Source organism: Stegostoma tigrinum, chromosome 16 (genome assembly GCF_030684315.1).
Source record: "Stegostoma tigrinum isolate sSteTig4 chromosome 16, sSteTig4.hap1, whole genome shotgun sequence".
In the NCBI taxonomy this organism is placed as follows: domain Eukaryota; kingdom Metazoa; phylum Chordata; class Chondrichthyes; order Orectolobiformes; family Stegostomatidae; genus Stegostoma; species Stegostoma tigrinum.
Window position 1 is genome coordinate 1,099,795 of NC_081369.1, and position 25,868 is coordinate 1,125,662.

Here is a 25,868-nt window from a genome sequence, read left to right on the forward strand (position 1 = left end):
CAGTTACAAGCTGGTTGCCTGAGATGGAGACTGAGAGGTCCAGGAAGGTGAGGGATGTGCTGGAGATGGCCCAGGTGAACTGAAGGTTGGGATGGAAGGTGTTGGTGAAGTGGATGAACTGTTCGAGCTCCTCTGGGGAGCAAGAGGCGGCGCCGATACAGTCATCAATGTACCGGAGGAAGAGGTGGGGTTTGGGGCCTGTGTAGGTGCGGAAGATGGACTGTTCCACGTAACCTACAAAGAGGCAGGCATAGCTGGGGCCCATGCGGGTGCCCATGGCCACCCCCTTAGTCTGTAGGAAGTGGGAGGAGTCAAAAGAGAAGTTGTTGAGTGTGAGGACGAGTTCCGCTAGGCGGATGAGAGTGTCGGTGGAGGGGGCCTGGTCGGGCCTGCGGGACAGGAAGAAGCGGAGGGCCTTGAGGCCATCTCCATGCGGAATGCAGGTGTACAGGGACTGGACGTCCATGGTGAATATGAGGTGTTGGGGGCCAGGGAATTGGAAGTCCTGGAGGAGGTGGAGGGCGTGGGTGGTGTCATGGACATAGGTGGGGAGTTCCTGGACCAAAGGGGAGAAAATGGAGTCCAGATAGGTGGAGATGAGTTCGGTGGGGCAGGAGCAGGCTGAGACGATGGGTCGACCAGGGCAGGCAGGTTTGTGGATTTTGGGAAGGAGATAGAAACGGGCCGTGCGGGGTTGGGGAACAATGAGGTTGGAGGCTGTGGGTGGGAGGTCCCCTGAGGTGATGAGGTCATGAATGGTGTTGGAGATGATGGTTTGGTGCTCGGGTGTGGGGTCATGATCGAGGAGGCGGTAGGAGGTGGTGTCGGAGAGTTGGCGTCTGGCCTCGGCGATGTAGAGGTCAGTACGCCATACTACCACTGCGCCACCCTTGTCTGCGGGTTTGATGGTGAGGTTGGGGTTGGAGCGGAGGGAGCGGAGGGCTGCCCGTTCTGCGGGGGAGAGGTTGGAGTGGGTGAGAGGGGTGGAGAGGTTGAGGCGGTTGATGTCTCGACGGCAGTTGGAGATGAAGAGGTCGAGGGAGGGTAGGAGGCCTGGGGGTGGTGTCCAGGAGGAGGACTTGTGTTGGAAGCGGGTGAAGGGGTCAGTGGAAGGAGGGTTGGGTTCCCGGTTGAAGAAGTAGGCATGCAGGCGAAGACGGCGGAAAAACTGCTCTATGTCCGACCGTGACTGGTATTCGTTGATGTGTGGTTGTAGGGGGACAAAGGTGAGCCCCTTGCTCAGGACTGACCGTTCGTCCTCAGTCAGTGGGAGGTCTGGGGGGATGCTCCCCAGAGGAGCTCGAACAGTTCACCACTTCACCAACACCTTCCACCCCAACCTTCAGTTCACCTGGGCCATCTCCAGCACATCCCTCACCTTCCTGGACCTCTCAGTCTCCATCTCAGGCAACCAACTTGTAACTGATGTCCATTTCAAGCCCACCGACTCCCACAGCTACCTAGAATACACCTCCTCCCACCCACCCTCCTGCAAAAATTCCATCCCCTATTCCCAATTCCTCCGCCTCCGCCGCATCTGCTCCCACGATAAGACATTCCACTCCCGCACATCCCAGATGTCCAAGTTCTTTCAGGACCGCAACTTTCCCCCCACGGTGATCGAGAACGCCCTTGACCGCGTCTCCCGCATTTCCCGCGACACATCCCTCACACCCCGCCCCCGCCACAACCGCCCCAAGAGGATCCCCCTCGTTCTCACACACCACCCTACCAACCTCCGGATACAACGCATTATCCTCCGACACTTCCGCCATTTACAATCCGACCCCACCACCCAAAACATTTTTCCATCCCCTCCCCTGTCTGCTTTCCGGAGAGACCACTCTCTCCGTGACTCCCTTGTTCGCTCCACACTGCCCTCCAACCCCACCACACCCGGCACCTTCCCCTGCAACCGCAGGAAATGCTACACTTGTCCCCACACCTCCTCCCTCACCCCCATCCCAGGCCCCAAGATGACATTCCACATTAAGCAGAGGTTCACCTGCACATCTGCCAATGTGGTATACTGCATCCACTGTACCCGGTGCGGCTTCCTCTACATTGGGGAAACCAAGCGGAGGCTTGGGGACCGCTTTGCAGAACACCTCCGCTCAGTTCGCAACAAACAACTGCACCTCCCAGTCGCAAACCATTTCCACTCCCCCTCCCATTCTCTTGATGACATGTCCATCATGGGCCTCCTGCACTGCCACAATGATGCCACCCGAAGGTTGCAGGAACAGCAACTCATATTCCGCCTGGGAACCCTGCAGCCATATGGTATCAATGTGGACTTCACCAGTTTCAAAATCTCCCCTTCCCCCACTGCATCCCTAAACCAGCCCAGTTCATCCCCTCCCCCCACTGCACCACACAACCAGCCCAGCTCTTCCCCCCCACCCACTGCATTCCAAAACCAGTCCAACCTGTCTGTGCCTCCCTAACCGGTTCTTCCTCTCACCCATCCCTTCCTCCCACCCCAAGCCGCACCCCCAGCTACCTACTAACCTCATCCCACCTCCTTGACCTGCCCATCTGTCAGTTACCCTGTTTTCTGGTTCATGGAAAATCTTCACTTTTTTTCTGCCACTGCCTCTTCTTTGAGTGAGTTCAATTGTTCACTTACTCTTCACTGGCTCATCATTCATTTTGGTAGTGGTGATAATGACAATAAGAAATGAATGACCTATGTGATATGAGATGCTGTTGGGGTTGTAAAGGTTCGACCAAGCAAAAAAAATCACTATCTTTTACACCACAACTCTGCTACTCATGGCCTCAGTGTGCCGAACCCTGAAGTGTGTTTGTTTGTTTCTCTCCATCATTTAACTCTTGTATTTCAGTATTAATATTTATTCTGATACTACATGTCTCTTTCAGATATGTTTGTTTAAAGAACTGGAACTAATACCCTTGATCATCCACCCAATTTTTACCCCTGGAGGATCTGTTTTGTCTGTATAAATGATGATGATAGTTCCAGATAAGCTTGGATTGCTTTTGGATCAGCTGTAACTGCTTTCCTCTGAGTATGAAGTATCCGTTCAATCTGTTTCCAACACTCGCTGATGTTGAATTCATTTACTGCCCTGTACTTGGGGCAATTGGAGTGCCCAGTAAGTTACTAATACCTGTTTGGCATTGTGCAATGAGCCCAATGTTTCTACTTTGACTTAGCTTTAATGTGAAATTCAGCCGCAAATTGTGCTCAAATCTCAGTCAGAATATAAGACTGCATATTGTCATGTTTTCTTGCAAAATTACTTGTTTCTGTTTTGAGCACAAAATCTATCACAAGCCAAAATTATGCTGAATTTTACAATGGTAAATTGGTAAGTTAACTACTGACCATCGTGAGATATTCAAGTCTATATAAGCAGAATATTTTGTTTTAACTGATTTAACATTGTGCTTCTTCCAAAATATGATTATTGAAACAATAATTGCCTGTGTACAACCCTGCTTTAAATAACTGAAAATGATTTAAAATTGTTTGACAAAACTATTTACGGGTTATTCGGACATTGATGACAGTGAAGCATCAATGGTTGTGTGAGCACAGAGAAAGGTGAATGTACTGCTGTATGATTGATGACAACAAGGTATAGAGCTGGATGAACACAGCAGACCAAGCAGCATCAGAGGAGCAGGAAAGCTGACTTTCGGGTCTGGAAAATTTTTCTGAAGAAGGGTGCAGACCTGAATCGTCAGCTTTCCTGCTCCTCTGATGCTGCTTGGCCTGCTGAGTTCATCCAGCTGTACACCTTGTTATCTCTCATTCTCCAGCATTGGCAGTTTCTACTATCTCTGCTGTATGATTGATTTTGTTTCAGGCTGGGGCAGGTCTCGAACTGATTGGTCTCAATCCGAATTACAATCAGTTCGAGACCTGCCCCAGCCTGAAACAAAAGGCTGGGGCAGGTCTCGGACTGATTGTAATTCGGATTGAGACCAATGTTCTGTGTGAATTATTTCAATTCAAGTGGTCTCAGGAAGAAAATATAGAATCAACTACTTGGAAGCAAATTGTAGAATCTTAAAATCACTCTGGAAAGTAAGAACATAAACATGAAATATATCTTGAGGAATTGGAAGAAAATTGAGGTGGCTGTTATGAAGGCCCTTGGTTCCCTTGTCTTGGTTATAGCAAAATCGGGTGAAGAAGTGACGAAGGTTTACTAATTTGCAACAAATGAAAAACACTGACCAAGAACTGATGTCAGATAACAAAGTGTGAAGCTGGATGAACACAGCAAGCCAAGCAGCATCTCAGGAGCTCCTGAGATGCTGCTTGGTCTGCTGTGTTCATCCAGCTTCACGCTTTGTTATCTTGGATTCTCCAGCATCTACAGTTCCCATTACAACGTCAGATATGCTGGTTCACTTAAAGTTTATTAATCATCAGGATCAGTTCAAAATGGATCCGGGTTTGTTAGAGGAACATGATGGTGACTGGTGTGTAAATGGCTAAATGTTCCTCATCTTCCTTAAATACATCGTTATCACCAGAGGACTGGTGGGTACACTTTGCATTACACAGTATTGAAAAAAAGCCATCCAGCCAACTGACTCTCAGACCAAAAGATAGGTTAAGTATGTTCCACCCTTAGTCAATAGATTGTGATATTAGTTCGAGAAACTACAATCCATGCTGTGACCTTATCACACAATCAAAAATGGTGTTGAAATTGTCATGAATAATTGCAAATATTTAAAGGATCCAGAAGGAAATTATCCATTGCTGTTGAGCAATCCAAATTAGGACAAATTGAAATACTGAAAGATATCATTGCCAAATTAAAAAAAAGAGAGGCCAGAGGCTTCAAACTGAGGATTCGTCATCATTTGCATAGATATTCCTTCAGATTATGCTTGGATGTTCTGAAGGAAAACTCAAAAAAAGCAACTTGTGTTTGTCAGCTTTGAGTTGGGTAAAGGTAAAAACACTGATGCAAGGAGTTTGTTACCATGTATAGAATATTACAGCACAAAATAACAGGAGGCGATGTGCTCGTGCTATTATTGCTAGATTGTTAATCCAGAGACCCATATCCTGGGGAGTTAGGCTCGAATCCTGCCATAGCAGCTGGTAGAATTTGAATTCAATTTTCAAAAATCTGGAATCAAGAATCTAATGATCACAAATCCATTGTCAATTTTAAGAAATACCCAACTGGTTCACAAATGCTGTTTCGGGCTGGAAACTGCCATCATTATCTGGTCTGGCATACTTGATAGCTTGTGCCCTCCATACCAGGCAACATTCTGGTGAACCTCCTCTGCACCCTCTCCAATGCATCCACATCCTTTCGATAATGTGGCGACCAGAACTGTATGCAGTTTTCCAAATGTGGTTGAACCAAAGTCCTATACAACTGTCACATGACCTGCCAACTCTTGTACCCAATACACTGTCTGATGAATGAAAGCGTGCCGTTGGCCTTCTTGACCACTCTGTTGACCTGCATTGCCACCCTCAGGGTACAATGGGCCTGAACACCCAGATCTCTCTGTGCATCAATTTTCCCCAGGGCTTTTTCATTTGCCATACAGTTCACCCTTGACTCGGACCTTCCAAAATGCATCACCTCGCATTTGCCTGGATTGAACTCCATCTGCCATTTCTCCACCCAATTATCCAATCTATCTATATTCTGCTGCATTCTCCGACAGCCCTCTTCACGATTTGCTTCTCCACCAAGCTTAGTGTTATCTGCAAACTTGCTAATCAGACCATCTCTACCTTCCTCCAGATCATTTACATGTATCACAAACAACAGTGGTCCCAACACAGATCCCTGTGGAACACCACTGGTCACAGTTCTCCATTTTGAGAAACTCCCTTCCACTACAACTCTCTGTCTCCTGTTGCCTGGCCAGTTCTCTGTCCATCTCACGAGTACACCCTGGACCCCATGCAACTGGTGACATGGTGTTGGTCTGGATCAAGAGCTTGTAGGCTCTAGTGATCAGACTTTGTTAAGTCTCAAGTATGTGGGGAGAATATTGGGATTGAGGTCCGAATGCACTTCTGGGGAAAGTATGGGAGATATCGGAGAAGGGAGCAGGGTGAGGGTGGGAATCTGGACTCGGAGGCTATAGGAGCTGTGTCTTGAAGTAGTAGGTGTGCTGGATCCTTGAGTTGAGAGTACAGGTAGACTCAGGGTCACAGCTTTCTCTGGGGTTCGTGGGAGATTGTGTGTGCACATGTGCGTGCATTTGGAGATGGAACAGTTTTTTGTTTGTTGTAATTTGTGAATTCAGAAGTTTAGTTTGCGCAGGAATCAGATTCGATTCTCAATAGTCTAATTTTCTTGAGTTACTATTTACTTAACTGCAGCAGGACCACCTAAACTCTCCAAGATAAAGTAGGCCTTTCAGAATTTTCCAGGCATACAGGAATTTCCATTGGAATCTCCAATCTCTGGATCTGTTATCCTCGGAACTCATACAAGGTCCCAAATTGCAACTCGCATCCACATACCAGAAATAATTCTTTGGCCAGCAAAACGTACCCCAGGACAAAATGTGGTATTTCCTGATAATGGAATTAAATTGGGCCAGACAGACATTCTGATCTTCTGTTTGATGACTGAAATACTGCAATGTGCAATTTCAAAAGACTGGTATGTTTTTTTTAAATTAGCGACAAGCACTTTCATTTTTCCGACCAAGAAAGCATGTGCAATAAATGGGAATTTTCGGATAACATTTGTGCAAATTTTGCACTTTATGTTCTGACACAGACACATTATATTTGCAGTAAATTTCACCTTTTGTTTAACAGTTAACTTGATGGCAATCATAATCCTATCTCGCAGAACCTGTGGACTCTCCAAATGTGTCAATCGCTACTTGGTGGCGATGGCTGCGGCAGATCTTCTGGTTGTCTTCACCGATGTAATGTTGAGATGGTTTACCATTTACTTTCCAATTTCTTTCCTGGATATTACTTTTGTATGTAGTTTGATAGAAGTACTGATGTTTGCCACCACAGTGTGTTCAGTATGGCTGACAGTTGCTTTTACCTTTGATCGATTCGTGGCTCTTTGTTGTAAGAAGCTAAGAACAAAATACTGCACTGAGAAAACAGCACTCGTGGTTGTTGCAACAGTGAGTGTGTTGGGCTGTTTGGAAAGCATTCCCTGGTTCTTCAAATACAGAGCTAAATACACCTTCAATAACCTGGAGTGGTTTTGCATCAAAAAAGCAGATTATTACACTTCAATCTTCTGGACTGTGTATGTACTTCTCCATCGCTTTTTAACTCCGTTAGTCCCATTTCTTCTGATCGTTCTGTTTAACATCCTGACAGTCAGACACATCTTCATGGCCAGTAAAGCCCGAAGGAGACTCTGGATGGAAACTGAGAGGGAGGGTCCTGGTGACCCAGAGATGGAAAGGCGCAGAAAGTCCATCATTTTACTCTTTTCTATCTCAGGCAGTTTTATCCTGTTATGGATGACCAATGTTACATGTTTCATCCATCAGCGAATTGCATTTGTGTATGGTTCATCTCCACCTTCACCCACTATGGGTACCATTGGATACCTGCTCCAGCTCCTCAGTACCTGCACAAACACTTGCATCTACACAGTGACCCAGAGTCAGTTCCGAGAGCAGTTAAAAACAGTTGTCAAATATCCTTTCAGTTTGATTCGCAGAGCTATCAAACTATGAGCACTACTTTTATGCCATTTTGTCATTATCAGAATTCATGTTGACCTTCTGGAAAGAATATTTAATACAAGTTGTTGCAAGCAGGGAATAGACAATGGTGTTAGGCAGCAAGTGACAAGAAGATCCAGAGGCAGTCAGCACCAGTTAGGGAAGTGAGTGAGATTAGGACCTAAAGAAAGTCAGTATCAGTTGAACAGATTGGATTCCCTACATGGTGGAAACAGGCCCTTTAGCCCAAGAAGTCCACGCTTCCCCTTGGAGCATCCATCCCAGACCCATCCTCCTATACCCACACAACCCTGAACATTACAGGCAATTGAGCATGGCCAACCTACCTTGTCCGCACACCTTTGGCCTGTGGGAGGAAGGTGGAGCTCCCAGAGGAAACCCACACAGACACGGGGAGAATGAGCAAACTCTGCACAGACAGTTGCCCGGGGCTGGAATCAAACCTGGGTCCCTGGCGTTGTGAGGCTGCAGTGCGAACCACTGAGCCACTGTGCTGCCCATAGTGTGCAAAAGGAAGATCTGGACACAGATTGTATTTGTTAGAACAGTGGGTTGAAGGATTACACAAACATTCAGTCAATTGAATCAGCAGAGAGAGGACCCATACTGTTATCGAGATCCACAGCACAGAGAAAGACCTTTCATTCCACTTTGCCTGTGCCATTCAAAAACAGCAACTTATCCGATCCCTATTTACCAGCATTTGGCCATATCAAGTTCCCATATAAATATTTTTTACAGGTTCAAAAGGTTTCTGACTATAGATAAGCAAGATGGAAAATATCATTTGGAGGATGAAATAATTGGAAAGTCAGTGCCAGTCGGCATTGCTTATTGGAGCTATCCAGGAGGACAGCAGACATATTCTGAGAGAAATTAACGTCTGACATCTTAGGAAAGCCAAGTAACAATTTGATGGATATTTTGCTCGTTGATCTTCAAAATCTCTTTGAGTTGATGAATAAAAGTTATCAAAATAAGGTTTGAGTAATAGTAACGCCTACTGATAGAAGTGTTTGATCATGATAATTTAGATGTTTATCCTATGCAAAAGGAGTAAAGTTTATTGCATGCAATGTTTTGAGTTATAATGCTCCGAAGTACTGAAAAGAGACATTTATAAATTACTCAATTGCATTCTATTGAGGTTTGTAAGACATGAGGCATGTTGTGATTGTAGAATATGAGATCACCTGGACACCAGAGGGATCCAGGACAAACACCACTGCAGTAGTGTTAAACGGAAATAGTTTCAGATGGTCTGGTGGCTAAATTACAATTGTTGGAATATTACCTGAGCCACATACATTTCAGATTAATGATGTGAAGGCAAGGCCCAAATATAAATATGTTCTGGTTCATGAAGCACTGGCACCTGTACGAGTGAAAGAAGGGCCATGTCACGGGTATGATTTTGAGCTGAACAAGGGTGAATCCATGAACCACATAGTTAGGCCAGGGCAGAGGGCTTTAGACCAAACAGTGAGCCAATGAAAGCAACTTGGAGAGATATTGTAAATCAAAGAACAGAGATGAGATGGCAGAGAATAACAGTGAAGACCAGTTACTAGTGGTGTACTGCAAGGGTCGGTGTTGGGTCCACTGCTGTTTGTCATTTTTATAAATGACCTGGACGAGGGCGTAGAAGGATGGGTTAGTAAATTTGCAGATGACACCAAGGTCGGTGGAGTTGTGGATCGTGAAGAAGGATGTTGTAGGTTACAGAGAGACACAGATAAGCTGCAGAGCTGGGCTGAGAGGTGGCAAATTGAGCTTAATGCGGACAAGTGTGAGGTGATGCACTTTGGTAGGACGAACCAGAATGCGAAGTACTGGGCTAATGGTAAGATACTTAGTAGTGTAGATGAGCAGAGAGATCTCGGTGTCCATGTACACAGATCCTTGAAATTTGCCACCCAGGTTGACAGGGTTGTAAAGAAGGCATGCAGTGTTTGAGCTTTTATTAATAGAGGGATCGAGTTCCGGAACCATGAGGTTACGGTGAAACTGTACAAAACTCTGGTGCGGCCGCACTTGGAGTATTGCATACAGTTCTGGTCACCGTATTATAAGAAGGATGTGGAAGCTTTGGAAAGGGTGCAGAGGAGATTTATTAGGATGTTTTCTGGTATGGAGGGAAGGTCTTACGAGGAAAGACTGAGGGACTTGAGGCTGTTTTCGTGAGAGGGAAGAAGGTTGAGAGGTGACTTAATTGAGACAAAAAAAATCAGAGGGTTAGATAGGGTGGATCGGGAGTGCCTTTTTCCTCGGATGGTGACGGTGAGCACGAGGGGGCATAGCTTTAAGTTGAGGGGTGAAAGATATCGGACAGATGTCAGACGTAGTTTCTTTACTCAGAGAGTAGTAAGGGAATGGAACGCTTTGCCTGCAACGATAGTAGATTCGCCAACTTGAAGTACATTTAAGTCGTCATTGGATAAGCATATGGACATACATGGAATAGTGTAGGTTGGATGGGCATCAGATTGGTATGACAGGTCGGCACAATATCGAAGGCCGAAGGGCCTGTACTGTGCTGCCTTCAGGTCCTTGTCTCTCTGACAAGTGGAAAGCTCTTCTTCACGTCTGTTGTTTCCAGGCCATCTGTGCTCGAGCTCCATTGCTATGAAGCTGTTGTTTGCTTGAGTTCATGGTTTTTGCAACATTACATGCCTGAGACAATACAAAAACCATAATGTATGTTCTATTACTGGGAAATTATAAACAGTCCATGACAGGGCGGGATAAAAGTACAAATCTGAGAATGCAACAACAGATAAGGCCAGACCTTCCAAAATAATGAAAGGAAATCCAAAGGCTATGTATCTGAAAGCACAGAGCAATCAAAACAGCTTTGCTGATATTACAAACACAAATAAAGAATGATCAGATAGTCATTATTGTTACAACTTATCTCATGCCATACTATCTTAAATATGATATCTGAAACTGTCCTGCCATATTCAACACACACAAGAAATATCCACCCATAACCCAATAACATTGCTCAATTCTATGTCGATGCATCACACTATTTTAAATGAATATCATCCTTCCGAAGTGCAATTACTTCATTAGATACAGGAGCAAAACTAGGCTATAAAGCCCATTGAGTCTTCTCTGTTCTTTGACAATGGATGATATTTTTCCTCAACTTCATTCCCCTGTCTGCTACTTGCAAATTTTAATCCGCTTACCAATTAAAAAGAAATTTTGTCTCTGTCTTCAACACTATCAATGCCTTTGACACCACTGGTTTGTGTACAATTCAGTTCCACAGATTCATCACCCTCTGGCTGAAACTATTACTCCTCATTGCAGTTCTGAGTGATCATCCCTTCACTGAGGCTGTACCTTCAGGTCCTGGTCTCTCCTACAAATGGAAAGCTCTTCTTCACGTCTGTTGTTTCCAGGCCATCTGTGCTCGAGCTCCATTGCTGTCAAGCTGTTGTTTGCTTGAGTTAATCGTTTTTACAACATTAAATGTCTGAGACAATACAAAAACCATAATCTGAGCAATTTGTCATGAAAGCAGTGACAGACAATATTGACTGATATGTCTTTTCCGCCATCCTTCTTTTCAGAAAGGGCCATGGATTTCTTCTGGATTAATCCCCATTAATTGGCAAGTCATTGCAATGGTATACAATTTTCTTCTGTGGGATTGCTGACCAGCCGTTCCAGCTACTCTTACCATATGCTATTCGGGACATCAGAAGGGTATGCAGAATGATAATCAGCTTGTTTGACCACATTGCAAACATTCTTTCCATGACTAATAAGTCTGTAAAATCTTAAGATAATGGAGCATAATTCAGCTATCTGTCCCATTGAGTCTGTTCCACCATTTGATCATGGCTGGTAGGGCAGGAGAATGGGATTGAGAGACATATCTCTGTAAACTTTGACCACCTGAATAAGCAAGACCCTCACTATCTTTGACTTAAATGCAGTCAGTATTTTGGCTTCCACAGCCTTCTCTAGAAAAGTGTTCCACAGATTCAGCACAGTCCACCTGAAGGCTTTCATGGCTATGTTTGGTGAACTGAATTGAAATGCCAGTTGCTGCGTTGGGAATTGAACTTTAATCCAAGGGCATGGCCTCTATCCCCACTATGACCACCTAGCCCCTCCACAAGCTACCACTGTCTTCTTCAGGGCGAAGTAGATACTGCATAATGGTGGGTTAATTATACAGCTTGAGCCAGGAGCCAGAACAGATCGAAAGGATCAAATAGCATTGGTGATGTTGCCAAGGAAAAGTACATGGAAATTTCAGGAGACAACACTTTTCCACAGCAGCAGCGTGAACTGGAAACCAGACGAGCATTCAAAATAGGAGTAAAATTAAACCATTATATCCATCCAATCTGCTCCACCATTTGATAAGATCTCGAATGATCTGTGTCGGTTTTGAATATTAGGGATGATCTGTATTATCCGTTTATTTATCAGCTCAGTGACTGAGCAGAATTGGCATTTCCTCCAGGTATGATCACCCAGAATAGTGGCCCTGATCAAATAACCCTCATTCTGTTTTTCCAACACACTGTTTTTGTTCCTGTTCTTTATTTTTCCTTTACTTAACATTTTTCATAAAATGTTCGTGAAATAGATTTTATTTTAATCTCTTCGAAGAAATTTATCTCAAAATCTTATCTTTGTCTCATGTCCGGTTCAGTTTCATAAATGGATCTTTTTGGGTAGATTTCCTAACATAACGTTGACGATTTGGTTCTACTCTTTCCTCCAAATTGTTGGCTTAATTGGTCTCTTATTTAATGAGGACTCAGAACAGATAATACTTCATTTGTTCTTTTACTTCTATTTCTGTTCTCCCTTGGCATAAGATAATTAGCATCTAATTCTTACACTCATTGCATCTCTTTAATTGATAGGTCTCTCTGCTCAAAGTTAGTTCCCCCAACTGTGGAACTCTGTAACTATCAAGCTGTTTTTCACTCATGAATTAATCATTTTCACAATGTTAAATATCTGACGGAACACAAACAATAATTTGAGCTACATAAAAACCAAAAGAACTGTTGATGCTGTGAATTAGGAACTAAAGCAAAAGTTGCTGGAAAAGCTCAGCAGGGTTGGCAGCATCTGTGAAGAAAAAAATCAGAGTTAACGTTTTGCACCAATGACCCTTTCTCAGAATGACTGAATTTTCAGGAACTGCAATGACTGCGATGATGAGAGATTTTAGTTCATTCCATTTCTGATTTGCTCAGCCTTTTACTTGATCTAACAGGAAGAAAAATAACTTTCTCTCTCATCGCTGTCCCCCCGGCCCATTTCTGTTTCTTTGCCTCCCTTACACTCAGGCTTGTTGCTGTTTCTGTTACTCACTCCTTCCCAGTTATTATCTCCTCTCTCTCACTTAGTGTATGTCTCTTCCCCTCATTCTGTCACTCTCTGCCTGTCTCACTGTTGTTTTATTGAACTTTGTCTTCTGATTTTCTCTCATTTTTTTTCTCTCTCTGTTTTTCTCTCCTTGAGTGGTCTCTCTCCGTGACTCCCTTGTTCGCTCCACACTGCCCTCCAACCCCACCACACCCGGCACCTTCCCCTGCAACCGCAGGAAATGCTACACTTGCCCCCACACCTCCTCCCTCACCCCTATCCCAGGCCCCAAGATGACATTCCACATTAGGCAGAGGCTCACCTGCACATCTGCCAATGTGGTATACTGCATCCACTGTACCCGGTGTGTCTTCCTCTACATTGGGGAAACCAAGCGGAGGCTTGGAGACCGCTTTGCAGAACACCTCCGCTCAGTTCGCAACAAACAACTGCATCTCCCAGTCGCAAACCATTTCCACTCCCCCTCCCATTCTTTAGATGACATGTCCATCATGGGCCTCCTGCAGTGCCACAATGATGCCACCCGAAGGTTGCAGGAACAGCAACTCATATTCCGCCTGGGAACCCTGCAGCCTAATGGTATCAATGTGGACTTCACCAGTTTCAAAATCTCCCCTTCCCCAACTGCATCCCTAAACCAGCCCAGTTCTTCCCCCCCCCCCCACTGCACCACACAACCAGCCCAGCTCTTCCCCTCCACCCACTGCATCCCAAAACCAGTCCAACCTGTCTGTGCCTCCCTAACCTGTTCTTCCTCTCACCCATCCCTTCGTCCCACCCCAAGCCGCACCCCCATCTACCTACTAACCTCATCCCACCTCCTTGACCTGTCCGTCTTCCCTGGACTGACCTATCCCCTCCCTACCTCCCCACCTATACTGTCTCCACCTATCTTCTTTTCTCTCCATCTTCGGTCCGCCTCCCCCTCTCTCCCTATTTATTCCAGAACCCTCACCCCATCCCCCTCTCTGATGAAGGGTCTAGGCCCGAAATGTCAGCTTTTGTGCTCCTGAGATGCTGCTTGGCCTGCTGTGTTCATCCACCCTCACATTTTATTATCTTAAAAGGTTCTGTGTGCCTGATTGGTAAGGTAACCAGCTGATTTTTTATTCTTTATTTTTTAACAGGCTTGGGGATTTAGAATAATGGGAATGGAGGTCAGGGCACTTGAATGTTCCTCCTGCAGAATGTGGGAGGTAAGGGCCACCACTAGTGTCCCTGCTGACTACATCTGCGGCAAGTGCACCCAACTCCAGCTCTTTGAAAATCGGGTTAGGAAACTGGAGCTGGAGCTGGATGAACTTCAGATCATTCGGGAGGCAGAGGGGGTTATTGAGAGGAGTTACAGGGAGGTAGTCACTCCTCAGGTGCAAGAAAAAGGCAGATGGGTTACGGTCAGGGGATGGAAAGGGAGCCTAAGTCCTGGTCCACATAGGCACCAACGACATAGGTAGGAAGAGCGACAGGGATTTAAGGCAGAAGTTCAGGGAGCTAGGATGGAAGCTGAGAGCTAGGACAAACAGAGTTGTTGTCTCTGGCTTGTTGCCTGGGCCACGTGCGAGTGAAGCAAGGAATAGGGAGAGAGAGGAGTTGAACACATGGCTACAGGGATGGTGCAGGAGAGAGGGTTCTGGATTCTTGGATAATTGGGGCTCTTTCTGGTGTAGGTGGGACCTCTACAAGCAAGATGGTCTTCACCTGAACCAGAGGGGTACCGATATCCTGGGAGGGAAATGTGCTAAGGCTATTCGGGTGGGTTTAAACTAATTCAGCGGTGGGATGGGAACCAAAATTGTACTTTGCGTATAGAAAAGTTGAGAGTAGGGTAGTCCGAAATAAAGTTTCAGGGACGTATGATGGCACCGGCAAGTGAGTCTACTTCAATGCCAGGACCGTCTGGAATAAGGTGGGTGATCTTGCAGCATGGGTTAGCACCTGGGACTTTGATGTTGTGGCCATTTCAGAGACATGGATAGAGCAGGGACAGGAATGGTTGTTGCAGGTTCCGGGATTTAGATGTTTCAGTAAGAACAGAGAAGACGGTAAAAGAGGGGGAGGTGTGGCATTGTTGGTCAAGGACAGTATGACAGTTGCAGAAAGGATGTTTGGGGACTCGTCAACTGAGGTAGTATGGGCTGAGGTTAGAAACAGGAAATGAGAGGTCACCCTGTAGTTTTCTTTCGGCCTCCAAATAGTCCCAGATATGTAAAGGAAAGGATAGCAAAGATGATTCTCGATAGGAGTGAGAGAGACAGGGTAGTTGTCATGGGGGACTTCAACTTTCCAAATATTGACTGGGAACATGATAGTTCGAGTACTACAGATGGGTCAGTTTTTGTTCAGTGTGTGCAGGAGGGCTTCCTGACATAGTATGTAGATAGACCAACAAGGGGCGAAGCCACATTAGATTCGGTACTGGGTAATGAGCCCGGTCAGGTGTTAGATTTGAAAGTAGGCGAGCACTTTGGTGATAGTGATCACAATTCTGTTATGTTTACTTGATCGATGGAAAGGGATAGGTGTATACCACTGGGCAAGAGTAATAGCTGGGGAAAGGCAATTACAATGAGATTAGGCAAGATTTAGGGGGCATAGGATGGGGAAGGAAACTGCAGGGGATGGGCACATTAGAAATGTGGAGCTTATTCAAGGAAAAGCTCCTGTGTGTCCTAGATAAGTATGTACCTGTCAGGCAGGGAGGAAGCTGTAGAGCACGGGAGCCGTGGTTTACGAAGGAGGTGGAATCTCTGGCCAAGAGGAAGAAGAAGGCTTATGTTCAGATGAGATGTGAAGGCTCAGTTAGCGCGCTCGAGGGTTACGAGGTAGCCAGGAAAGACCTAAAGAGAGAGCTCAGAAGAGCCAGGAGGAGACATGAGAAGTTGTTGGCGGATAGGATCAGGGTAAACTCTCAGGCTTTCTATAGGTATTTAAAGAATAAAAGAATGACGAAAGTAAGATTAGGCCCAATCAAGGATAGTAGTGGTAAGTTGTGTGTGGAGTCAGAGGAGATAGGGGAAGCGCTAAATGAATATTTTTCAACAGTATTCATTCTAGAAAACGACAATGTTGTCGAGGAGAATATTGAGATACAGGCTACTAGACTAGGTAGGATTGAGGTTCACAAGGAAGAGGTATTAGAAATCGTACAGAGGGTGAAAATAGATAAGTCCCCTGGGCCAGATGGGATTTATCTTAGGATCCTCTGGGAAGCCAGGGAGGATACTGCTGAGCCTTTGGCATTGATCTTTAACTCGTCATTGTCTGTAGGAATAGTGCCAGATGACTGGAGGATAGCAAATGTGGTTCCCCTGTTCAAGAAGTGGAGTAGAGACAGCCCTGGTAATTATAGACCAGTGAGCCTTACCTCAGTTGTTGGTAAAGTGTTGGAAAAGGTTATAAGGGATAGGATTTATAATCATCTAGAAAAGAATAAATTGATTAGGGATAGTCAGCACGGTTTTGTGAAGGGAAGGTCGTGCCTCACAAACCTTATTGAGTTCTTTGAGAAGGTGACCAAACAGGTAGATGAGAGTAAACCGGTTGATGTGGTGTATATGGATTTCAGCAAGGCGTTCGATAAGGTTCCCTACAATAGGCTATTGTACAAAATGCGGAGGAATGGAATTGTGGGAGATAATGCAGTTTGAATCGGAAATTGGCTTGCTGAAAGAAGACAGAGGGTGGTAGTTGATTGGAAATGTTCATCCTGGACAGCAGTTACTAGTGGTGTACCGCAAAGGTCGGTGTTGAGTCTACTGCTGTTTGTCATTTTTATAAATGACCTGGATGAGGGCGCAGAAGGATGAGTTAGTAAATTTGCAGACGACACTAAGGTCGGTGGAGTTGTGGATAGTGACGAAGGATGCTGTAGGTTGCAGAGAGACATAGATAATCTGCAGAGCTGGGCTGAGAGGTGGCAAATGGAGTTTAATGCAGACAAGTGTGAGGTGATGCACTTTGGTAGGACTAACCTGAAGGCAAATTTCAGGGCTAATGGTAAGATTCTTAGTAGTGTAGATGAGCAGAGAGATCTCAGTGTCTGTGTCCGCAGATCTTTGAAAGTTGCCACCAAGGTTGACAGGGCTGTTAAGAAGGCATACAGTGTTTTAGCTTAGATTAATAGAGGGATCGAATTCCGGAACCAAGAGGTTATGGTGAAGCTGTACAAAACTCTGGTGCGGCCGCTCTTGGAGTATTGCGTACAGTTCTGGTCACCGCATTATAAGAAGGATGTGGAAGCTTTGGAAAGGGTGCAGAGGAGATTTACTGGGATGTTGCCTGGTATGGAGGGAAGGTCTTACGAGGAAAGGCTGAGGGACTTGAGTCTGTTTTCATTAGAGAGAAGACGGTTGAGAGGTGACTTAATTGAAACATATAAAATAATCAGAGGGTTAGATCGGGTGGATAGGGAGAGCCTTTTTCCTCGGATGGTGACGGCGAGCATGAGGGGGCATAGCTTTAAATTGAGGGGTGAAAGATATAGGTCAGATGTCAGAGGTCGTTTTTTTACTCAGAGAGTAGTCAGGGAATGGAACGCTTTGCCTGCAACGGTAGTAGATTCGCCAACTTGAAGTACATTTAAGTCGTCATTGGATAAGCATATGGACATACATGGAATAGTGTAGGTTAGATGGGCTTGAGATTGATATGACAGGTCGGCACAACATCGAGTGCTGAAGGACCTGTACTGTGCTGTAATGTTCTATGTTCCACAGGAGATTTACCAGGATGCTGCCTGGACTGGAGGGCATGTCTTCTGAGGAAAGGTTGAGGTAGCTAGCTCTTTTTTCGTTGGAGCGAAGAAGGATGAGAGATGACTTGATCGAGGCCTACAAGCTGATGAGAGGCAGAGATAGAGTGGATGGTCGGAGACTTTTTCCCAGGACGGAAATGACTGTTATGAGGAGACATAATTTTAAGGTGATTGGAGGAAGGTATAAGGGAGATGTCAGATGTAGGTCTTCACACAGAGAGTAGTGGGCATGTGGAAAGTGCTGCCAGCAGTGGTAGTGGTGTCAGATACTTGAGAGACTGTTAAGCGACTCTTGGAAAGACGTATGGAGGACAGTAAAATGTAGGGTATGCAGGATAGATTGATCTTCGTAGGATAATAGTTCGGAACAACTTTGTGGTCTGAAGGATCTGTACTGTGTTGTACTGTTCTTGTTCCATATTTTATGTTGTTTTATGTTTAAAACCACAGTTGGGCGAAGTTGTATTCTGTTGAGGGAGAAATAGTTCAGATTTCAGCTCAATGACTGCAAAGTGTTTCCAGTATTTCCCATTTTTTCAGCCCTGAGCCTAATCAATTGGAAAGGTTGGACAGAATTTTTTGAAGATTTTCTAAGCCAATGGAGCCCTGTTAGATACTGTAAAATGTTATCCTTTAACCAATAGCTGTTATCACTGTGACATAGACTGTGGCTGCTTTCCCTTTTTGTTGAGAACAAGACATTGGTTTGAAGCAGAAGAACCTTCTGAATCAACTTTACTGCCATCCCAGCTGAAGTGAACATCATTCTCAAAATCAGAATTATGTTGAGTTGCTGAAAAGATCAGCACAAATTTCTTTTAGCAGCAGTCGACACCTCTACTGCTGATTACACAGCTTCTGGCTCATTATCTGTTTCCCTTGGATCTTTCAGATTGAATGTATTTTGCTCCAGATTGTTGCTCGAAATGGTTTCTGGACACACAGTTTTTTTCAGTTCTTGCAGACTCATCAACTTTTGAATTTAATTGCAGGAAAGTCAGTGAACCAAGTGTGTGTGAATATGTGAGTGTCCCTGCAAAGGGTTTAGTGTTTATTTTACCAATATTTGTTTGGAGGCCTTAACCGATTGAACATTAATGGTTTAGATATGTTAAATGAATGGAAGAAATGGTGCGGGGAGGTTATATATTGAACCTAGGAACTTATCTGAGTTAGCAATCCACCCATTATTAAGGATAAAACAAGGGAAAAAGTGCATTTAAGTCAGAAAAGAGTCTGATGCTGCCTGACCTGCTGAGCTCTTCCAGTTCCACATTTTCCAGACTCTGAACCAGACTGGAACCAATGTCCTTGGGGGCGCTTTTGCTAATGCTGTGGGGGAGGGTTTAAACTAACGTGGCAGGGGGATGGGAACCAAATATTGGACAGGAAAGAGGTAGAAACGAAAGCCTGTAGGGAACTAGATAATAGAGTCAGTGTGACTAAAGGGAATAGTAGTCGGGAAGCAGATGATGAACATAAAGGAACAGGTGGTCTGAGGTACATTTGTTTTAAAGCGAGAAGTGTAGTAGACAAGGCAGATGAGCTTAGGGCTTGGATTGGTACCTGGAGGTATGATGTTATTGCTATTACTGAGACTTGGTTGAGGGAAGGGCATGATTGGCAACTAGTTGTCCCAGGATATTGATGCTTCAGGTGGGATAGAGAGGGAGGGAAAAGGGGTGGAGGAGTTGCAGTAATGGTCAAAGACGATATCACCGCCGCACTGAAGGAAAGCCCCATGGAGGACTCAAGCAGTGAGGCAATATGGGTAGAACTCAGAAATGGGAAGGATGCAGTAACAATGGTGGGGCTGTACTACAGGCCTCCCAACAGCGAGCGTGAGATAGAGTTACAAATATGCAAACAGATAATGGAAAGGTGTAGGAGAAACAGGGTGGTAGTGATGGGAGATTTTAATTTTCCCAACATTGACTGGGATTCACTCAGTGTTAGGGGTCAAGACGGAGCAGAATTCGTAAGGTGTGTCCAGGATGGTTTTCTAGAGCAGTATGTATGTAGTCCAACTCTGGAAAGGGCCATACTGGACCTGGTGCTGGGGAATGAACCCGGCCAGGTGGTTGATATTACAGTAGGGGACTACTTTGGAAATAGCGACCACAATTCCGTAAGTTTTACAATATTCATGGACAAGGATGGGAGTGGTCCTAAAGGAAGAGTACTAAACTGGGGGAAGGCCGACTATACCAAGATTCGGCAGGATCTGAGGAATTTAGATTGGGAGAAACTGTTTGAAGGTAGATCCACATTTGATATGTGGGAGGCTTTTAAGGAGAGGTTGATTAGCATGCAGGAGAGACATGATCCTGTGAAAATGAGGAATAGAAAAGACAAGATTAGGGAACCATGGATGGCGTTCAATCCGGGCAAATGCGAGGTGATGCATTTTGGAAGATCAAATTCAAGGGCGAACTATACAGTAAATGGAAAAGTCCAAGGGAAAATTGATGAACAGAGAGATCTGGGTATTCAGGTCCATTGTTCCCTGAAGGTGACAATGCAGGTCAATAGCGTAGTCAAGAAGGAATATGGTATGCTTTCCTTCATTGGGCGGGGTATTGAGTACAAGAGTTGGCAGGTCATGTTGCAGTTGTATAAGACTTTGGTTCGGCCACATTTGGAGTACTGTGTACAGTTCTGGTTGCTACATTACCAAAAGGATGTGGATGCTTTGGAGAGGGTGCAGAGGAGGTTCACCAGGATGTTGCCTGGTATTGAGGGTGCTAGCTATGAAGAGAGGTTGAATAGATTAGAATTATTTTCATTAGAAAGATGGAGATTGAAGGGGCACCTGATTGAGGTCGACAAAATCATGAGGGGTGTAGACAGGGTGGATAGCAAAAAGCTTTTTCCCAGAGTGGGGGACTCAATTACTCGGGGCCATGAGTTCAAAGTGAGAGGAGGAAAGTTTAAGGGAGATATGCGTGGAAAGTTCTTTACACAGAGGGTGGTGGGCGCCTGGAACGCGTTGCCAGCGGAGGTGGTAGACGCAGACACGTTAGCGTCTTTTAAGATATATTTGGACAGGTACATGGATGGGCAGGGAGCAAATGGACACAGATCGTTAGAAAATAGATGACAGGTTAGACAGAGGATCTTGATCGGCGCAGGCTTGGAGGGCCAAAGGGCCTGTTCCTGTGCTGTAGGTTTCTTTGTTACTTTGTCTCTTTGACTTCCAACATCTGCAGTCCTTACTATCTCCTTGACTGAACTTGCTCTTTGTGTAGTCACTACTGTCTTCCTTTTGTGAGAGGATTATCAGGTTAATTCCACGATCACAAGGTTGATACAATAATTAAACTTCAAATTGTTGTGTCAGCACAGTCAGTGATTTAAATTGTTTCAGATGCAGGATCCCAGTATTCAAATTTTCAGATAAACAGTGTAGGAATGTTTTCAACAACAGGTGACCCCGTCAGCCTACAATGTTCAACTGAAAACAAGTTTTGTCTAATCTCTCCTCATAACTAATGTCCTCAAAACTACACAATATCCTGGTAAAGCTTTTCTGTACTGTCTCCAAAGACAGGTTGGGACATGTCCAGATTCGGACCTTGAGGTGTGTACTTATACAGGTGTTTAAAGTCATGAGGGGCAGAGATAATATGAACAGAAAAGGTCTCTTGTGTATGTTTGGGGAATTCAAAGGGAGAGGATTTTTTTCAAGGTGAGAGAAGAAAGTTGGAAAAGGAACACAGGGGACAACTTTTTCACTCACAGGGTGGTTTGTATGTGAAAGGAACTGGCAGGTGAAGTTGTGGATTCAGGTACTGTTATAACATTTAAAATATATTTAAATATTTACATGATTAGGAAAGGTTGAGAAGGATATTAGCCAAATGCAGGCAAGTGGGACCAATTTAGTTTGGAAGAGCTGTTCGGCATGGAAGAGTTGGTACTGAAGGATTTGTTTCCATGCTGTATGATTCTATCCTTCTGGTAGTGTGGTGACCAGAACTGTTTGCAATGTTCTATGTTCCATGTATGGCCTAATGAGGGTTTTCTGCAGCTGCAACATGGCTTGCCAATTTTTCTACTCCATGCTCTGCCCGATGAATGCAAGGAAGTTACATGACTTCTCAACTACCCTATCCACACCTGTTGCCACTTTTAGGGAATTGTGCACCTGTATGTCTTAATCCCTTGAAATATTAATGCTTATAAGTTTTGTGCCATTTGCTGTAGACTTTGTTCGTGCATTAAAGCTTCCAAAATGCATGACCTTGCATTTGTCCAATTAAATGCCATCTGCCATTTCTCTTCTCCAGTCTTCAGCCGATTTTTATCTGCTCTATCCTCTGACAATCTTCCTCACTACCTGTGGCTCACCAAATCTTTGTGTCACCCACAAAATTGTTAATCAGCAGACTTATATTTTCCTCACCTACTGATAATGTTATGAGTTAATGGATCCCATATGCCTTCATCTTTTGTATCAGCCTGCCATGGGGCGCTTTGATAAAGGCCTTGCTGAAAAGTCCTTATAGACAATATCTGTTGCCCTGGCCTTAACAATTGTCTTTGTTACTTCCTCAAAGAATTCAATCAAAATGTGTCAAGTGTGCCCTCCGCCCATCTTAAAGTCATTCTGTCAACCATTAATAAGTCCATATTCTTCCAAAGTGGAGTGAAAGTTTGAAACTATTCTGCAAATAGTCATCACTAATGTAAAATCATTAAATTTGACATTGACGTACCAGTTTTATCCAAAATGATTGAGCCATACGGTACAAAACTTCACAGATGGACCTGGTCAGAGTGCAGACATGATCTCACTGAATCATGGAAGATGACTAAAATAATAGTGAATTGCGAGAAATTCAGATTTCAGGAGTAAATAGGAAGAACCATAAAAACGGATGTTAAAAATATTTACAGGTTTATTCCAGTTAAAATAGCAGCTCAAAAGAACATCAGTCCACAGATGTTGCAACAGTGGCATCAATAAAATCCCCACAATAGAAGGTACAAATGGGATCCGAAGAATAGCAGAACGAAGGGTGTAATATGGGACTGAACTCAAAATGATCAAAATGAATTGAGCAAATAAACTTGAAAAAAAGTTAATCACATCAAATATCAACAAGTCCCCTTGACCTGACAGAGCAGGCTTGAATGAAATGGCTTTAGAGATATCTGATGCATTTGTTGCAAACATACATAATTATCTCGATGTTTGAAAAGTGTGAAATGATTGGAAAAGTACAAACCTAACAATTTTGCTGAAGAGAGAAGAGACAATGTAGGGAACTACAGGCTAGTTAGTCTAATATCACAAAACACTTGAATCCATTATTTAGGAGGTCGGAGCAGGACATGTAGAAAAATTGTGATTGTCAACCCCACCAGTTACATCTGCATTGAATTCCAGCAGATTTGTCAAGCATGGTTTCTCCTTCATTAATCCATGCTGACTCTGTCTGATCCTGACACTGCTTTCGACAGACTCTGCTATACAGCCCTTGATGGTGGATTCACGAATTTTTCCCTCTACTGATGTTAGGTTTACTGGCCTGTAATTCCCTGTTTTCTCTCCACCTTCCGTTTTGAACATTGGAGCGACTTCAGTGACCCTCCAATCTGCAGGGGCTGTTCCAGAGTCAAGAGAATCCTGGAAGATGACTATCAATGCATCCATTATTTCTAATACCACTTTCCTAAGTACTCTGGGATGTAGATTATCAGGGCCTGGCAATTTAACTGCCTTCAACCCTTTCAATTTTCCGAGCACAGTTTCTCTACCAGTATTGATTACCCTGAATTCTTCCCTCTCTCTCAATCTTGCATTCTGCAAACATTTCTTGTATCTGCTTTCTGTGCTCTTTTGTGAAGAGAGAACCAAAGTGTGTATTCAGTTGCTCAGCCATTTCTTTGTCGCCTATTATATATTCCCCTGATACTGTCTGTAGGGGACCTCGATTTGTCTTCACTAATCTCGTTCTCTTCACATCCTGATAGAAAATCTTTGTGCCAGTCTTTATGGTCCCTGCAAGCTTACATCCGTGCTGTATTTTCCCCTCTTCATGAGTCCCTTAGTCCTTCTTTTATGAATTCTAAATAGCTCCCAATCCTCAAACATATTATTTTTTCCTGGCCAACCTGTCTGCATCTTCCCTGGATCAGATACTGTCTCCACTTTCCTTTGTAAGCCATGGATTGGCCCTCTTACTCATTTTGCTTTTTGTGACAGACAGGAATAAACAGTTATTGCAGTTGCCCCATGTGTTCCTTGAATGTTTGCCTTTGCCTATCCACTGTTATCCCTTTCAGTAATTCTCCCCAAACTATTAAGGCCAACTCATACTCATATCTTCATAGATCCCTCGATTAAGATTCAACATCCGAGTCTCTGAATCACACCTCGATTATTTCTGCAGATTTGGTCTCCTTTTCTCGAGGGAGTGCAGTGAAGGTTTAGCAGCCTAATTCTGGGGATGGTGGGACTGACGTAAGAGGAGACATTGATGAGGTTAGGATTGTTTTCACTGGAGTTCACATTCATGAAGGGAGGATGATGTAGAGACTCATTAAAATCTTAATGGACCAGAGAGGTTAGATGCAGGGAGGATGTTACAGATGGCAGGTATGTCCAAAACCAGGGGTCACAGTCTGCGGATTTGGGGGAGACCATTTAGGACTGAAATGAGGAGATATTTCTCACCCAAAACATGTTGAGCCTGTGGAATTTCGTACCACAGGAAGTAGTTGATGCCAAAATATTGAATGTATTCAAAAAGCAGCTAGATATAGCACTTTGGGGTGAATGGGATCCAAGTGAGACCAAGAACAGGGAGAGATTTCACCTGAACATGTGGCTGCAGGGATGTTGCAGGAGGGAGGGTTTCAGGTACATGGACAATTGGGGCTCATTCTGGGGAAGGTAGGATCTCTACAAACAGGATGGTCTCCACTTGAACCAGAGGGGCACTAATATCCTGGTTGGGAAATTTGCAATTGCTATTCGGGTGGATTGAAATGAGCTCAGCGGGGGGATGGGAAACTGTGGTGCCGTTCCAGTGCACTGGAGGAATAGAGTAGGGAGGACATGGACAGGATCTCACTGTCACAAGAGTGTACTGGCAGACAGCAAGCTGGTTTGAAGTGTGTCTACTTCAATGCCAGGAGTATCCAAAATAATGTAGGTGAGCTTGCAGCATGGAGAGGTACCTGGGACTTTGATGTTCTGGCCATTTCAGAGACATGGATAGAGCAGGGTCAGGAATGGATGTTGCAGGTTCCAGTGTTTAGATCTTTGATTAAGATCAGGGAAGGTGGTAAAAGAGGAGGAGGTGTGGCTTTGTTAGTCAAGGACAGTATAACAGTGGCTGAAAGAACGTTTGACGAGGACTCGTCTACTGAGGTGGTATGGGCTGAGGTCAGAAACCGGAGAGGAGAGGTCACACTGCTGAGTTTTTTTTTTGCAGGCCTCCGCAAATTTCCAGGGATGTGGAGGAGAGGATTGGCAAAACGATTCTGGGCAGGAGTGAAAGGAACAGGGTGGTCATTTTGGGAGACTTTAACTTCCCGAAAAATTGATTGGAAATGTTATAACTCTAGTACGTCAGATGGATCAGAGGCCACACTGGATCTGGTCCTTTGTAATGAACCAGGCCAGGTGTTTGATATAGTGGTAGGTGAGCACTTTGGAGAGATTGACCACAATTCGGTTATGTTTAGTTTAGTGATGGAAAGGGATAGGAACATGCCACAGGGCAAGAGTTATCGATGGGGGAAGAGCAATTATAATGCAATGAGGCAAGACTTAGGAGGCATAGAATGGGGTAGCAAAATGCAGGGGATGAGGACAATCGAAATGTGGAGCTGGTTTAAGGAACAGATATTGTGTGTCCTTGATAGGTATGTCCCTGTCAGGCAGGGAGGAAGTGATAAGGTAAGGGAACCATGGCTTACAAAGAAGTTGTATCTCTTGTTCAGCAGAAGAGGGAGGCTTATGTGATGATGAGACAAGATGTTTCAAATGAGGCGATGGAGAGTTACATATTAGCTCGGGAGGATTTAAGGAGACAGTTAA

General features: G+C 44.5%; 1 protein-coding gene across 1 annotated transcript; it reads left to right on the forward strand.

The window, feature by feature from the left end:
• The first annotated feature begins 3,019 nt into the window (after positions 1–3,019).
• Positions 3,020–7,683, forward strand: LOC132210654 (probable G-protein coupled receptor 139). Its single transcript, XM_059651764.1, has 2 exons — positions 3,020–3,119; positions 6,791–7,683. Exons 1-2 carry the CDS (start codon positions 3,035–3,037, stop codon positions 7,681–7,683), a joined length of 978 nt encoding a protein of 325 aa, XP_059507747.1. The 5' UTR covers positions 3,020–3,034.
• The last annotated feature ends 18,185 nt before the right edge of the window (positions 7,684–25,868 follow it).